Below are 16,738 nucleotides of genomic sequence, written 5' to 3' on the forward strand. Positions count from 1 at the left end.
GCCAGGAAGATAAAAAAGCACCAGAAAGACTGAGAGTGGAATTGGGAGGATAAAGAATGTGAGAAAGAGTGAGACTGAGCGTGAAGCCGGGAGGATAAAAGAACGCGAGAAAGAGCGAGACTGAGAGAAGCGTGCTAGCTTCGAGTTTGGAGCTCCAGAGGTGACATCAGGATTCAAAAGTGCCGCGGGGCAAGTGGAAGCAGCTAATTGGTTGAGTAAGGTCAGGTAAGTATTTACTACTTTTATCGCTTATCGTTTGTAAGGTTTATAGTTGGTTCAGCTCAGTGGGCTAGCAGCTGGTTTGTAATGCAGAACAAGGCCAGTAGCGTGGGTTCAATTCCCATACCAGTTTACCCGAACAGGCACTGGAATGTAGCGACTAGGGGCGTTTCACAGTAACTTCATACTTGTGACAATAAAAGATTATTATTATTTGTAAGCACTATATTCTGCAGAAACACGATGACCAGGAAAGAAAGGTCCTCGAGTAATTGATATTATTTGAATTTAAGTATCTTCCAAAAAGCAGGAGAGCTTAAAGCCTTAGTGTGCTCTTTCTGCTCCAAATGGGAAGCAAGGAATATGTCTAATGCCTGGAGTCTGCATGTGTGCTCGAAGTATCTCCAGCTTCAGCTCCTGGAAGCCTGGATTTCAGAACTGGAGTGGTGGCTACAGACACCGTGGAGCATCCGCGAGGTGGGGAGTACCATGGATAGCACGAACAGACAGGTGGTCACACCTCAGGTAGAAAGGTAATGGGTGAACACCAGACAGAGCAAGAGGACTAGGCAGGCAGTGCAGGAATTTCCTGTAGTTATTCTCCTGCAAAACAGATACCGCTTTGGGTACTCTTGGGTGGATGGCCTTTCAGGGAAAAGCAGCAACAACTAAATGTATTGCATCACAGTTGACACTGTTGCACGGGGAGGAGTAGAAAGTATGGCAATGCAATAGTTATAGGGGATTCAATTGTAAGGGGAATAGATGAGCCTTTCTGTGGCTGCAAATGAGACACCAGATTGGTATGTTGCTTTCCTGGTGCTGGGTCATGGATGTCTCAGAGGAGCTACAAGCCTTCCCGTACCAGCCTCGCCGGACAGGCGCCGGAATGTGGCGACTAGGGGCTTTTCACAGTAACTTCATTGAAGCCTACTCGTGACAATAAGCGATTTTCATTTTTTCATTTCAAGGCATTCTGAAGGGAGAGGGTAAACAGCCAGTAGTCGTGGTACACATTGATACAGACGTTATAGGTTAACAAAGGGATGAAATCCTAAAAGAAGAATGTAGGAAGTTAGGAATAGGTTGAAAAGTAGGACCTCCAAAGGTAGTGATCTTGGAAATACTATCATAGCCACGTGCTAGTCAGAGCAGAAATAACAGGATATATCAGATGAATATCTGGCAGAAGAGATGGTGCAAGGGAGAGGGTTTCAGATTCCTTGGACATTGGGATCAGTTCTGGGGGGGGAGGTGAAACCAGTACAATTGCACCTGGACCGGACAAGGCCTGCTCTCCCAGGTATCTGAAACGCTTTGCTATAGTTGTTGGGAAGGGTTTAAGCTAAAATGGCAGGGAAATGGGAACCTATGCAAAGAGTCAAAGGAGGGGGAAACAAGGATAAGAACAGAAGGAGAAAGGAGAATAAGAAAAATGATAGACAGAGAAACCAAGGGACAGAATCAAACAGGGCCACAGAGAACAATAATGAGAATAGGACAAGTAATGTTAAAAAGACAAGCATTAAGACTTTGTGCCTTAATGTGCGGAACATTTGCAATAAAGTGGATGAATTAATTGTGCAAATAGATGTAAATGGTATGATATAGTTGGGGTTACAGAGTCATGGTTGCAAGGTGACCAGGGATGGGAAATTGAACTTCGATGGGTATTCAGTCTCTAAGAAGCACAGAGAAAAAGGAAAAGATGGTGGGTTACATTGCTGATTAAAGTGGAACTTAATGCAATAGTGAGGAAGGATGTTAGCTCCAGTGATGTGGAATCTGTATGGGTTGAGCTGAGAAACACCAAGGGGTAGAAAATGTTGGTGAGGGTTGTATATAGACCCCCAAACTGTAGTGGTGATTTTGGGAATGGCAGGAAATTAGAGATGCATGCGATAAAGGAACATCTGTAATTATGGGTTACTTTAATCTGCATATTGATTGGGCAAATTAAATTAGTAACAATACCATAAAGGAGGAATTTCTGGAGTGTATATGGGATGGTTTTCTGGACCAATACATTGAGGAACCAACTGGAGAACAGGCCATCCTAGACTGGGTATTGCGTAATGAGAAAGGAATAATTGACAGTCTAATTGTGGGAGGCTCCTTGGGGATAAATGACCATAATATGATAGAATTCTTCATAAAGATAGAGAGTAAGGTAGTTGATTCTGAGACTAAGGTCCAGAATCTAAATAAAGGAAATTACGCTGGTATGATGATGGATAGGCAATGGCAAACATTCAGAGCACATGGGTGACCTAGAACAATTGTTTATTCCTAACTGGTGCAAAGATAAACAGGAAAGGTGGCCAAACCATGGCTTGCAAGGGAAGTTAGAGATAGTATTGGATCCAAGGAAAAGGCATACAAATTGGCCAGAAAAATGCAGACCTGAGGATTGGGAGCAGTTTACAATTCAGCAAAAGAGGACAAAAGATTGATGAAGAAGGGAAAAATAGAATACAAGAGTAAGCTTGCAGGGTGTGGTGATATGCATCACTGTGAATACACAAGGGGTTAATGTAAATACACATGGACTAGCTAGACACTAGAGGGAGCACCAGAGACATGACACACAGACAATCAACCAATTGGTCAGTAAGATAGGATAAAACCAATGGGCATTCACGATACACACAGAGGCGACACCACCACAGGAGGGCATTACAACAACCCATATAAAAGGACACAGCACATATGATCTTCCTCTTTCCAGTGGAGACACTCAGTGTGTACACAGGGTTGATTTGAAACACATCACACCCACCACCTGGATTGTAGCAGTCTGGTGCGTCAGTCTGAGTAGCTATAGCAGGATTAACAGGAGAGCCGAATCCAAGTAGGAGAATTGTTAACAGTTTAATAAACGTGTTAAAGCTATATCCAAGTCTGAACCTTCCTTTGTCAGAGTGCACATCAAGGAAGCAGCTTATGCTACGCCAAGAGCATAACAAAACACAGGGAACATAAAAACTGACTGTAGACTTCCGGTGGCGGCTATGATGTGAGTGGTCGCACATTAGGCAGCTCCCGCTCAAGGCTGTTTTTTGGTCCTTTTCCCCGGTCGCTGGGTGGATGTTTTGGTGAAAAAAGTTGCAAAGTGATGGAGGAAAGCTATACTCCATTGGTGAGGCTGGTGGATAGATCCACGGACCAGCAATGGGTCTAGAAGAAAGGAGCTGCAGGAACAAGAAACTCTTCGTATGACACAAGGAATGGCGGAGGATAAATGGTAGGCCCTACCAGCCCAATGGTCGAATTAGCAGTTGATGGACTTTCTGAACTAGAAGCGCAGCCAACAGAGGAGGGAGGCTCAGGAGGACCCGGCGTAGGTGGTAGACCTGCTGAAAGCGGGGATCAACCGTGTGGCGTTCAAGCTGGAGACCCAGAGTCAGGCAATCCAGAAGGTGGAGGAGATAATGGGGGAGCACGAGGAGCAACTTATGCGTTGGTGGCCGAAATTGGGATACTGAGGGAGACTCAGGAGGGATTCGAGTAAACAGTGGAGGATTTGGAGAACGACTCCCGGTGGCAGAATCTGAGAATAGTAGGGATGCCGGAGGGCATCGAGGGAGCAGACAAGATGTGGCCAAGAGGTTGGAGCAGCTAATGGGGGAGGGGCCTTTGACTGGCCCCTGGAGGTCGACCGGGTGCATAGATGAGGAAGCCGCAGGCGAACGAGCCGCTAAGAGCGATGGTGGTGAGGCGACAAAGGTTTTTGGATAAAGAGAAGACCAGGCAGACAAGGAGATGTATCTGGGAAGGCAACAAGCTTTGGGTATATCAGGACCTGGGCATGGAACTGGCAAAGAGGAGAGCCAGATTCAACCGGGTCAAGGATCCCTCTTTAAGAAGGGGGTGAACTTGGGATGCTGTACTCGGCCTGCCTTTGGGTTACCCGCAACGGCCCGAGTATTACTTTGGAACACAGGAGGAGGTAACGGTGTTTTTGAGAGACAATAAACTGGCAGGAGATCAAGGGTTATGGGGTGAAGGCAGGAGAATGGGGATGAGAAAAGCATCAGCTATAATTGAATGGCGGAGCAGACTCGATGGGCGGAGTGGCCTAATTCTGCTCCTATGTCTTACGGTCTTATGGTAGGAGAGGGAGAATGTTGAACTTTGGAGGAACTGTGAGTGGTGTTGGTTCTCCCTGCCACTCTTTTTGTTGTATTGTTCTGTGTTATTTTTTGGGGTGATGGGCAGGGGAGAACCTCTCTTCTCTTCGGGGCTGTTTAGTTTTCTCACGGGGTTCTTTGGTGGGAGGCCGGAGGATGGTTGAGGGTGAGTATACCTTTATTTTCTTCTTTTCGTTGTTATTGTTGTTCGCACTATGTCAGCATGCGTGTGGGAAGGAGGGGATTCAGTGGGGGGGAGGATGCTTGGTGCCATGGGCAGGAGCTGCCAGGCTAGCTGGGTGAGCTAGAGCATAGTGGGGGGCATTCAGTTGGTTAGAGCTTTAGAGGGGATGGGATTATTGTGTTATGTGGGGAGGGAGCTGCTGACGAGGATGGGGTGGTTGCTGTGCAATAAGGTGAGAGTTGGTGATGGCGGGCATCCGAGGGCGGGCCTGATAAGTTACGAGACTCCAGCCTGGGACTGGCCCAAGAAGGGTTATAGTTGATAGGCGGGGGGGGGGGGGGGGGGGGGGTGCAGGTTGTCCCCCAACCAGGCTGGTCATATGGAATGTGAGAGGGTTGATTGGGTCAGTCAAACAGTCGCGCGTGTTCGCACACCTGAGGAGCTTAAAGGCGGATGTGGCATTTCTACAAGAAACACATTTGAAGATTGGGGACCAGATTAGGCTGTGGAAGGGGTGGGTTGGAAAGATTTTTCACTCGGGTTTGGCGGTGGCGAAGGAGATAAGGGGGTTCATGGAGCGCATGTGGGGGTGGATCCATGGAGGTTTGGGAGGCCGAGGGCAAAGGATTTTTTGTACTTCTCCAATATGCACAGGGTGTACTCACGGATCGATTACTTTGTGGTCGATTAGACTGCTGGCGGGGTGGTCGACTCGTGATATTTGGCGATAGTGGTTGTTTCTCACCACACGTTGCACAGGGTGGACTTGCAAATGGACCGGGGGGAGGAGTGGGGGCAGCGCCCGCCTTGGAGATTAGACGTGGGGTTGTTAACAGATGAGGAGGTGTGAGAGCGGGTGAGGGCTGCCATTCGGGGTTATGTGAATGACACGGGTGAGGTTAGACTATGCTATGGGAGGTGCTTAAGGTAGTGTTCAGGAGGGACTTTATATCGATCTGGGTGCACAGAGACAGGACAGAGCGGGCAGAGATGGCTAGGCTGGTGGAGGGGATCCTGCGGGTAGATAGGAGGTACTTGGAGGCCCTGGAGGCAGTTTTTTTGAATGAGCAGCAGAAGCTCCGGATGGCAAGGCACTGGGGCAGTTAGGAAGGGCCGGGGGGGGGGGGGGGCAGTGTATTAATATGGGGAGAAGGCGAATTGGATGCTGGCCCACCAACTTAGGAAACAGGTGGCGGCAAGTGAGATCGGAAAGGTGAAGGATGGGAGGGGAAGGGCGATTTTGGACCCGGTGGGGGTGAATAGGGTGTTTGAGGAATTTTATAAGAGGCTAAATGAATCAGAGCCCCCGTGGGGGGAGAGGGAATGTGGTGATTTCTGGATGGTTTGGGGTTCCCTAAATTGGAGTAGGATCTGGTAAAGGAGCAGGGAGCACCCATTGGACTGGGGAAGGTGATGGAGGGTATGGGAGTGATGCAGGCAGGGAAGGCCCCGGGCGCGGATGGGTTCCCAGTGGAATTTTACAAAAACATTTTGGGAGATCTGGGGCCCCTGCTGGTAAGGGTATACAATGAGGCAAGGGAGAAGGGGGAGCTTCCCCCTACGTTGTCATAGGCTTTGATATCCTTAATTTTGAAGAAGGATAAGGATCCAGAGCAGTGTGGGCCTACTGACCGATCTCACTGCTAAATGTTGGCGCCAAGCTGTTGGCAAAGATCTTGGTCTCGGGGATTGAGGACTGTGTGTCTGGGGTGGTAGGGGAGGACCAGACGAGGTTTGTAAAGGGGAGGTATCTATCGGCGAACATTAGGCGCTTATTGAAAGTGATTAGGATGCTCCTGGTGGGATAGGAGGTGGCGGTCACTATGGATGCAGAGAAGGCCTTTGATCAGGTAGAATGGGAATATCTGTGGGAAGTAGTGGGACAGCTCAGGTTCGGGCAGGGGTTGGTGGATTGGGTCCAGTTGTATAGAGGGGGTTGGTAGCGAGTGTTAGGACAAATCGAGTGAGTTCAGAGTATATTGGATTGCACTGTGGGAAAAGGCAGGGATGCCCATTCTCCCCATTGCGTTTTGCGTTGGCGGTAGAGCCATGGAACTTAGAGCGTTAAGGAGTTGGAAAGGGATTGTGTGTGTGTGTGTGTGTGTGTGTGTGTGTGTGGGGTGGGGGGGTGGAGCATAGTTTTGCTGTACCCGGATGATCTGTTGTCTTACGTTTCTGACCCATTGGGAAACATTGGAGGGATCATGGAATCACCCCATCAATTAGAGGAATTCGGCCAGTTTTCCGGGTATAAATTAAACATGTGGAAGAGTTAGACCTTCCCGATCCAAGCAAGCGGATAGAAGGGAGGCTGGGCGAGATGCTGATTAAAGTGATGGGGACGAACTTTAAACACTTGGGCATACAGGTGGCGCGGTTGTTTGAGGAGATGAAGGGTGATTTTAAGAGATGGGACGTGCCCCCGCTGTCGCTGGCGGGGGTGTGGGTGCAAACTACGAAATCGACAGTGCTTCCGAGGTTTTCATTTGTTTTTCAGAACCGTCCGATTTTTATCCCAAAGTCCTTTTTTAGGAAAGTTAATGCTCTGATTTTGAGGTTTGTGTGGGCGGGGAAATCCCCAAGTAAAGAAGGTGCTGCTGGAATGGACAAGTTGGTGGGGGGGGGGGGGGGGGGGGGGGGGGCTAGTCTTGCCAAATTTAATGAACTATGGGGCAGCACGGTAGCATGGTGGTTAGCATAAATGCTTCACAGCTCCAGGGTCCCAGGTTCAGTTCCCGGCTGGGTCACTGTCTGAGCGGAGTCTGCACGTCCTCCCCGTGTGTGCGTGGGTTTCCTCCGGGTGCTCCGGTTTCCTCCCACAGTCCAAAGATGTGCGGGTTAGGTGGATTGGCCATGCTAAATTGCCCATAGTTTAGGGTTAATGAGGGGATTGTTGGGTTGCGGGTGTGGGGTGGATGCGTGGGTTTGAGTGGGGTGGTCATTGCTCGGCACGGCGTCGGGGGCCGAGGGGCCTGTTCTGTGCTGTACTGTTCTATGTTCTATGTTCTATTATTGGGCAGTGAATATAGCCATGGTTAGGAAGTGGGTAGTGGGGGAGGGGTCAGTATGGGAGCGCATGGAGGCAGCCTCTTGTAAGGACATTAGCTTGGGAGCACTGTTGATGGCACCTCTGGTATTTTCGCCGGCCAGGTACTCCACGAGCTCGGTGGTTGTGGCGGCGGCCATGAGGATGTTGGGACAGTGGCGTCAGCATCTGAGGTTGGAGGGTGTCTAGTCTGGGCACAGAACTGTCGGAATCATAGATTTGCTCCGGGGGGGTGGCGGTGGGCAGGGATCAAACGGTTTGGGGACCTATTTGTGGGGGGCAGCTTCTTGAGGTTGGAGGAATTGGAAGGAGTATGAGCTGCCCAGTGGGAATGGTTTCCGGTACTTACAGGTACGGGATTATGTAAGGAAGCAGGTGCCGTCCTTTCCTGGGCTGCAGGACAAGGTGGCGTCGAAAACAGGAGCTGGCGAGGGTAGGGTATCAGAGATTTATAAGGAATTAATGGATTGGGAGGGAGCTCCGATAGGAGATGTTAAACGGAAATGGGAGGAAGAGCTGGGGAGGGAAGTGGAGGCTGATTTATGGGAGGAGGTTCTGAGGAGAGTAAACGCATACTCTTCGTGTGCTAGGCTTAGCCTTATTCAAATCAAAGTGGTTCATCAGGCTCATATGCTGGTGCCAGAATGGGCTCGCGAACATGTCCACATATTTTGGGCTTATCTGAAGCTGGAGGGATTCTGGAGGGGGTTCACTGACATTATGCCTGAGGTACTGAGGGTGAAGCTTGCCCTGAGTCCAGATGTGCCAATTTTCAGAGTGTCGGAATATCCCTGAGGCCAGGGGGTGAGAGAAGCTGACGCCTTGGCCTTTGCCTCCCTGGTAGCCTGGACACAGATTTTGCTGAAGTGGAGGGACTAGGGGTCGCCGAAGCCTAGTGTGGGTGAGCAACCTCGCCAATACATATAAATGCTTCAATAAAAATATTTTTAAAAACTCACTGTAAAAGTTTCTATAAGTATGCGAAGAGAAAACGATTGGTGAAGACACATGTAGGTAGGTCCCTTCCAGCCAGAAACAAGGGAATTTATAATGGGGAACAAAGAAATGGCTGACCAACTAAATACATACTTTGGTTCTGTCTTCACAAAGGAGGACACAAATAACATACCAGAAATGTTGGAGAACAAAGAGTTCAGTGGGAGGGAGCAATTGAAGGAAATCAGAAATAGTAGGGATATGGTATTGGGGAAATTGATGGGATCGAAGACCAACAAATCCCCAGGGCCTGATAAGCTACATCCAAGAGTATAATGAAGTGGCTCTAGAAATAGTGGATGCATTGGTGGTCATCTTTCAAGATGTTATGGACTCTGGAACAGTTCCAACAGATTGGACGGTAGCTAATGTAATCCCCCTATTTAAAAAAGAAAGGAGAGAGAAAACACAGAATTATAGACCAGTCAGCCTGATGTCGGCAAAAATGCTGGAGTCTATTATGAAAGATTTAATAGCAGAGCAATTGGAAAACAGTGGCAGGATCAGAATTATTCGAGGATGTGACTAGTAGAGTTAATGAGGGGGAGCCAGTGGATGTGGTTCATTTGGACTTTCAGAAGGCTTTCAACAAAGTCTCACATATGAAATTAGTATGTAAAATTAAAGGCCATGGGATTGTGGGTTGTGCATTGAGATGGATAGAAAATTGATTGGCAGACATGAAACAATGGGCGTGACTCAGCGGACCAAAGTTAAAGTCCGGTTTTGGACACGTTTTGTGGGGAGTTTCACAACGGCCATATTGGTGAGATCGCAGCTCATATTCAATGGCACTTAGTGCTAAAAATGACATGACTGGCTCCCGTGCCATCTGATTCATCTGACTCAAACCTCGGCTGCTTGCCGCTAACAATGGGGAGCTGTTTTTAAATGCTCCCTCACCACTCACTCCCAGTCAACACACAAGCATGACAGTGCACAGACCTGCTCCTCACTTCGTGGATGCCAACCTCACAAGGCTTCTCGGCACTGTGGATGAGAAGCAGGGCACATTGCACCCCTGAGGGGGATCAGCAGTGCCTCATGGGAGGTAGTGGCAGAGGCTGTCGGTGCAGTGCAGGCAGCATGACAAGGCGGATTGTCATCTAATGTCAGGAGAAGACCAATGACGTCCAACAACTGCAAGGGTACCTTACTACCTATCTCCTGGCATCAGATCAGCCTGCCTCCCCTCAAATTCACAAACCGCTCCCACTGTCCCCCCCAAACACTGGTTAACACATCACACCCATCCCACATCTGATCTTCATGCTTGTTCCTCAGACCTTCCTGGCACCCACCAGCACAACCCCTTCATGTCCAGGTAAGGTGCCCACATATGCTATCTGCTATAGACACCCAAAGCTATCAAGCGTGTGGCTCATAATGCCCTTAGTTTGTCCCCGCAGGAGAAGATAGCCCATAATAACCGGGAAAGGGCCAAGACGGGGGGAGGAATCCCAGAGATTCGAGTTCTCACCCCTTATGAGGAATAGGCCCTGGAAATTGAGGCATTGCCCGAGGAGAGAGCAGTCACCGACAGCGAGGTTGGTCTGTGCTAGAGAGCTGAGGATCCACTGTCCCATCAGCCAGATGACCTGTCTCAAGTGAGTTATTCATGTCAGACAAAATGATCCCTCCCTCTCACTGACCATATGTCCATTGTCTTGCAGGATCACCATCTGATGAGGCCGGGCCATCCGGAGTCATAGCCCTCTCCTGCCACCCCAGCTTGGAGGAGAGCTCCAAGGAGACCACCGGCAAGGTGTCACAGCTATCACTTGCACTTTCCACCAGGGCAGAGACACACCTCGGTGGATGACATTAGTGGGCAGGCTTCTGGGACACAACCTGGTGAACGCCACACAGTTGCTTATGCACATTAGGTGGAGGGTCTCTCTTTACTGAGACCCTTAACACCCCCCAAGACTCCCCCACCCTTACCATGACTGTCCCGCCTTCTCTCAGAGTGCCATCCAGTGAGTCGGCTGTGCTGGCTCTGCACACTAACTGCCAGCCACAACAGGAGACCCTAGATCCCAGATCTCTGTCAGGAATTTAGGGAGGCCATGTCCAGCTGCACTCCGCTAATCCAGACGCTTACCCTTTGGACGGGAGGGTCCTCAGCCCTGCTCTTTATTGTTTGATTGTTGGCAGCTGCCTCTATGGTGCTGACGTTCCTCGAGTTCAAGCAAACAGTTCCGGCATCAAAGTTTGCTTTGTGCAGTGCACTAATCATCCTCTGCGATATGACACAAGTGCCTTCGAGGAGGCACTTGAGAATTGAAGAGTGTGAAGTGCTCTCACAACTAACGAGGTATATTCCTCATTTGATGTAGCCCTCAGCTGTGAAGTTAGAGGCTGCTCACAATCAAAGGGGGTGAAATTGATTTGCAGGTTTGCGCACGGTGCAAATCTCTGGTCTGCCCTCTCCCACTGTTCACCCAGCACGCCCAATCCACGCTGGCTGCAACAGAGTCGCTGAATAGCTCCCAAGGACCTTCTACCAAATGGCGAGTAGTGACTAGTGGGATACCGCAGGGATCATTGCTCGGGCCCTAGCTATTCACAATATATATTAATGATTAAGAAGAAGGAACTAAATATAATATCTCCAAATTTGCAGATAATACAAATCTGCGTGGGAGGGTGCGCTGTGATGAGGATACAGAGATGCTTCAGTGTGATTTGGACAAGTTAAGTGAGTGGACAAATGCATGGCAGATGCAATCTCATGTGGATAAATGTTAAGTTATCCACTTTGATAGCAAAAACAGGAAGGCAGATTATTATCTGAATGGCTATAGATTGAGAAAGGGGAATGTTCAATGAAACATGGCATCCTTGTGCACCAGTTGCTGAAAGTAAGCATGCAGGTGCAGCAGGCAGCAAAGAAGACAAATGGTGTGTTGGCCTTCATAGCGAGTCCAGGAGCAGGGTTGTCTTGCTGCAGTTATACAGGGTCTTGGTAAGACCACTCATGCAATATTGTGTGCAGTTTTGGTCTCCTTAACCGAGGAAGGATGTTCTTTTTACAGAGTGAGTGCAGTGAAGGCTTACCAGACTGATTCATTCATTTAGGGTGGCACAGTGGTTAGCACTGCTGCCTCAAAGATCCTGGGGTAATGGTTCGATTAACATCTTGAGTCACTGTGTGGAGTTTGTATGTTCTCCCCATGGGTTTCTCTGGGTGCTTCGGTTTCCTCCCACAGTCCAAAGATGTGCATGGATTGGCCATGATAATTTGCCCCTTGGTGTCCAGGGATGTGTAAGTTATGGGGTCACGGGGATTGGGTGAGTGGATGGGTGAATGGTTGGAGTGCTCTTTCGAAGGGTCAGTGCAGGCTTGATGGGCCGAATGGCCTCCTTCTGCGCTGTAGGGATTCTATGATTCCTGGCAGGACAGGACTGATGTCTGAGGAAAAATTGAGTCGGTTAGGATTATATTCGCTGGAGTTTAGAAGAATGAGGGGGGGATCTCAGGATAGATGCAGGAAGGATATTCCTGATATTGGAGGAGTCCAGAATGGGGGGTTACAGTCTAAGGGTACAGTGTAAACCATTTGAGATGAGGAGAAATCTCTTCACCCAGAGAGTGGGTGAGCCTGTGCTATCACAGAAAGCAGTTGGCACCAAAACATTGTATGTTTTCAAGAAGGAGTTTGATATCATTCTTGGGGCTAAAGGGACCAAAGGATATGGGGGGAAAGCAGGAACAGGTTACTGAGTTGGATGATCATCCATGACCCTAATGAATGGCGGAGCAGACTGAAAGGGTCAAAATGCCTACTCCTGCTCCTGTTTCTACCTTTGTTATTTTTGCATAGGTCGGTGGGTCCCTGAAGGCTGTCTGACCATACAAGGTTAGTCAGTTTGTGAACTTTGGAGAAGCATGTTATGGAGTGAGGAAAATTTTGACAGATAAGTTTTAAAGCTCTTGCCAACTCGTTATCATGTAATGGTCTATGATTATTTAAATAAGTTTTCAACGCAGCAGTTTGATTTTTACATTGATTTAATATCCTGAGATCTGCTGCTCCTTTGAAATACTCTTTCAGTATCCATGACGGACAGAATCACTGAGTCATATAATAACATTGGCAAGTCTTTTCTTTAGTTCTGATTATTTCAATGAGGCATTCAACAGCCCCTTTGGTGTAAATTTCCCCTCTTGCCTTCTCAAACTATCAAAAACAGCCAACAAAATTCCTATTGAAGAAACCTTTAATTTTTTTCAAATTAACAAGTAGGTATTGAAAAACCACTTGCAATGTAATGAAGTTGTCAATCAAACAACGTTAGCAGCCCCCTCTGCAACAGTGTAAAGAAACCACTGCTGGGCTCTTTCCATTAGTCAGTCTTGGTGATCAGCCAAGCATTCACAATGGCCAAATCCAGGTCATCTGGTAACAGAAGCAGGCTAAACACATGGCCTGGATTTTGTGGCACCAATGACATAGAAATTGTCAACATGCACTATCATTACTCCGCTGAAACTAACAGCAACTTCTGCAGTCCGTACATGGACAGTTAAGCACTGAGCATGGGTCATTTTTGCTTCATACATAATTTAAATAAATTAGAGAAAATCCAAGTTAATTCTTCTGAGTTCTGTTTACAGGTCAGACAGTGGAAGCAATTTGAGGAAGAATTAAGCCATACTTCAAATCAGATGGCCAAATATTTCAACAGCCCAAGCAAGAGTTTTCGTTCCATGTATAGTGATGACCAGATCTATTACCTGCTTGGAGAAAATAACTCTATGAAGCGACTCCTCACTGAGGTAGTACATTATTGTACAATAAAAACACTGCCACTTGTAAAATATATTAAAAGGTTGCTAGGGATTGATAAAACATGGTCTGTAAGAAGCATCCTGATACAGCAGGGTGGCACAGTAGTACTGTTGCTTCACAGCGCCAGGGTCCCAGGTTCGATTCCCGGCTTGGGTCACTGTCTGTGCGGAGTCTGCACGTTCTCCCCGTGTCTGCGTGGGTTTCCTCCGGGTGCTCCAGTTTCCTCCCACAAGTCTCGGAAAAAGTGCTTATTAGATGAATCCGGACATTCTGAATTCTCCCTCAGTGTACCCGAACATACGGAGGTGGGTGGCGACTAGGGGATTTTCATAGTAAATTCATTGCACTGTTAATGTAAGCCTACTTGTGACACAAATAAAGATTATTATTATGATAATGCAGTCAGATACACCAAGTAGTCGCACTTTGCTGTGCTATTCAGCAATGAAGCTTACTCTGCTTGATGTACATTGCACCAAGCAATGTGATATGGGAGTCTTGAAGCTTGTGCACGTTTTGTGTGGAAGGCATATTCAGAGTTCAATTTGTTTCCAAGGTCTGAACAGCCCTGGAGAGGCTGGGCACCCTTATGAAGCAGGTGGTGCAGGATGGACAGGGAATAGTGGATGGCATAGAATGCACAGACAAAAAATTAATTTGAAATGGAGAACACTTGGGCAGCACAGTAGCATGGTGGTTAGCATAAATGCTTCACAGCTCCAGGGTCCCAGGTTCGATTCCTGGCTGGGTCACTGTCTGTGTGGAGTCTGCACATCCTCCCCGTGTGTGCGTGGGTTTCCTCCGGGTGCTCCGGTTTCCTCCCACAGTCCAAAGATGTGCGGGTGAGGTGGATTGGCCATGATAAATTGCCCTTAGTGTCCTAAAGAATAAGGTTAATAGGGGGGTTGTTGGGTTAAGGGCATGGGGTGAATATGTAGGTTTGAGTGGGGTGATCATTGCTCGGCACAACATCGAGGGCCGAAGGGCCTGTTCTGTGCTGTACTGTTCTAAATATCACTGATAATGAAATATACTTCTCAACTTGCAGCCTACCACAGGCTTCACATTGGTCAGCATCAAGGTATCTGTCACATGTGCTAAACCGTAGATTTCTTAATCTTCCTGTTAAGAGACAGTACCGGTTAAAATCAATTATTCTCTGAAAATAGAGAATGCGCCAATGTGAAGTAGGGAAAATCTGAGATTTCTGTCTTTCACTATTTCCTGCTTCAGCTGTCGTAAAATATGGATAAATCTGTGTGTTAGATTACATCAATTTTATTGTTAAAGCATGTTGATGAACAACTCCTGTGGGAAGAAAAGGTGACATATGTCTCAAACTGTAATGTGGATTGATTTTTTTCCCTCCTATAGAAAAATGCAGTAATTGAAAGTCTGCAGGAACAGGTTAATAATGTGAAGGACAAGCTGATGCACCTAATGGCACCAGATTGCCCTGAAGAATCTGTGGGTCACATTTCAACATCAGGAACACGGACAGCACACCACTCTTTGATTAATTCTGAGGTCAAATGTCACAACTCAACAATAGAAGATCCAGCAAGCGAGAATCCTTTGTTAGGTGTACAGAAGAATCTAGATCAGGCCCTTGATTCACAGCAAGATCTTAACCTTCTGTCAATGAAGAATAATTTCGAACAAATCACAGGGGATGCTAAGAATGCCCCAGACACAACTCTGCATTCTGAGAAGGGGCCAGAATACGTCATAAATTATCAAAGTTTCCACAGAGGCATACAAAATCATCTAGAACAGTCAGATAATTCTGAGAATGGTACAGACTTTATTCCCAAATCATGTGATAGCTTGAAAATAGCCTCAGAAATTCATATCAACATAGATGATGGTGTGAAAATGACCCAGCAATCCACAGGTGAAATACTGGCCTCTTCTGCAATCTATCCATCAATTAGATCCAGGTCAGTTGAATGTCCTTCTGTCAAAGTTGCAACAAAGATGATCAAAAACATTAATGTGAGCAGTGAGAAACTGCAAGAGATTCTACAGGAGCTAAATATTAATGCTGTCAGCTCAATCAGTTCGCCAGACAGACCAAGACGAACCCTACAGAATTTTCCGCCCGCACAGTGTACTAGGAGAGCAGAGCAATTGAAGCACTACCATCATAGTATTTCTCCATATATGAGGCGAAGGAGGCCACCTTTCTATTCAAAAAAGAGTACACCTCCTCCCTATTATTTTCTACACTCAACAGCTCGACATACCAAGTATATGGTGAATGAAGACTTAAACAGGGATATAATAACTACTGACACCGGTCAACTGCACAGCATTCACCGCCAAAGATTAACAAATGGAAATGGCTCTGCAACATCAAACTCATTGAAGAAAATGAATGTACTGTCTGATAGCTATCAACCATCTGGCAAAACAGACCAAAGAAATGGTTATGTCCACTGTCCTGCTTCAGAAGGAAAATACATCATGAAGCCCTATTCAGGGCTGCACTTTAAGAAAGCAAGCTTATCCCCTGAAGAAATTGAAGTAGATGATAAAGAGGGACGTTTTCAAACATACCAGTATGATTATTCTGACTCGGAATCAAGTAGCTCAGATGAAACTTTTTGCTGTTACCACAGGTCATGCTGTGAAGCGTGCTGTCGAGGTTCATACAATTCCAGTACTTCGGAATCTTCAGACAGTGAGCAATGTAATCCATCATTTAATTGGTCACAAAAACATTTTCATAACCACCCAATTGTTAATTTTAAAGAGGACTTAAAACCTACGTTTGTATGATCAATTTAAAGAACTCGGAACATTTTCAAAAGAACCACATAAATTCTCCTTTGTCTTTCAGTAAGACAACCTTTTCTACGTGGATGGTGTCATACTCTATCCTTTATGTAACAAAGGAGGATGAATAACTATTACTAGAATGTCCTTTTCTATTTGCATGTTTGCTCTTTGATTATATTCCTCAAAAACAATACTTGAATGTAAACTTAAACCACAGGATCTTTCGATAAAGCAAGTGTGAATTTATCCCACAGATCAACGACATTAGCTATCTGCAATTCTATATTCAAGTACCTAAAATGTTACTGTTTTACATTTGAAAAGGAAATCACATTTAACTTGATACAAGAACCAGCATCTGCAACATTAATATCAGCAATAATGACAGCATTTATGTGTGGCACTGTGGCGCAGTGGTTAGCACTGCTGCATCAAAGCGCCAGGGACCTGGGTTCAATTCTGGCCTTGGGTCACTGTGTGGAGTTTGCACGTTCCCCGCATGTCTTCGTGGGTTTCCTCCGGGTGCTCCGGTTTCCTCCCACAGTCCAAAGATGTGCAGGTTAGGTGGATTGGCCTTGCTAAATTG

The 16,738-nt window shown here is 47.0% G+C and overlaps 1 protein-coding gene across 1 annotated transcript in view; it reads left to right on the forward strand.

The window, feature by feature from the left end:
* Positions 1-16,200, forward strand: part of gpr156 (G protein-coupled receptor 156) — a 115,719-nt gene extending 99,519 nt beyond the window's left edge. Inside the window, exons 9-10 of the mRNA XM_038801910.1 lie at positions 13,197-13,358; positions 14,746-16,200. Of these exons, the coding sequence (XP_038657838.1) occupies positions 13,197-13,358; positions 14,746-16,152 (1,569 nt within the window). The 3' untranslated portion in view covers positions 16,153-16,200. The remainder of the gene's footprint in view (positions 1-13,196; positions 13,359-14,745) is intronic.
* Positions 16,201-16,738: the final 538 nt, after the last annotated feature.

The sequence above is a fragment of the Scyliorhinus canicula genome, chromosome 7 (assembly GCF_902713615.1).
Source record: "Scyliorhinus canicula chromosome 7, sScyCan1.1, whole genome shotgun sequence".
Classification (NCBI taxonomy): domain Eukaryota; kingdom Metazoa; phylum Chordata; class Chondrichthyes; order Carcharhiniformes; family Scyliorhinidae; genus Scyliorhinus; species Scyliorhinus canicula.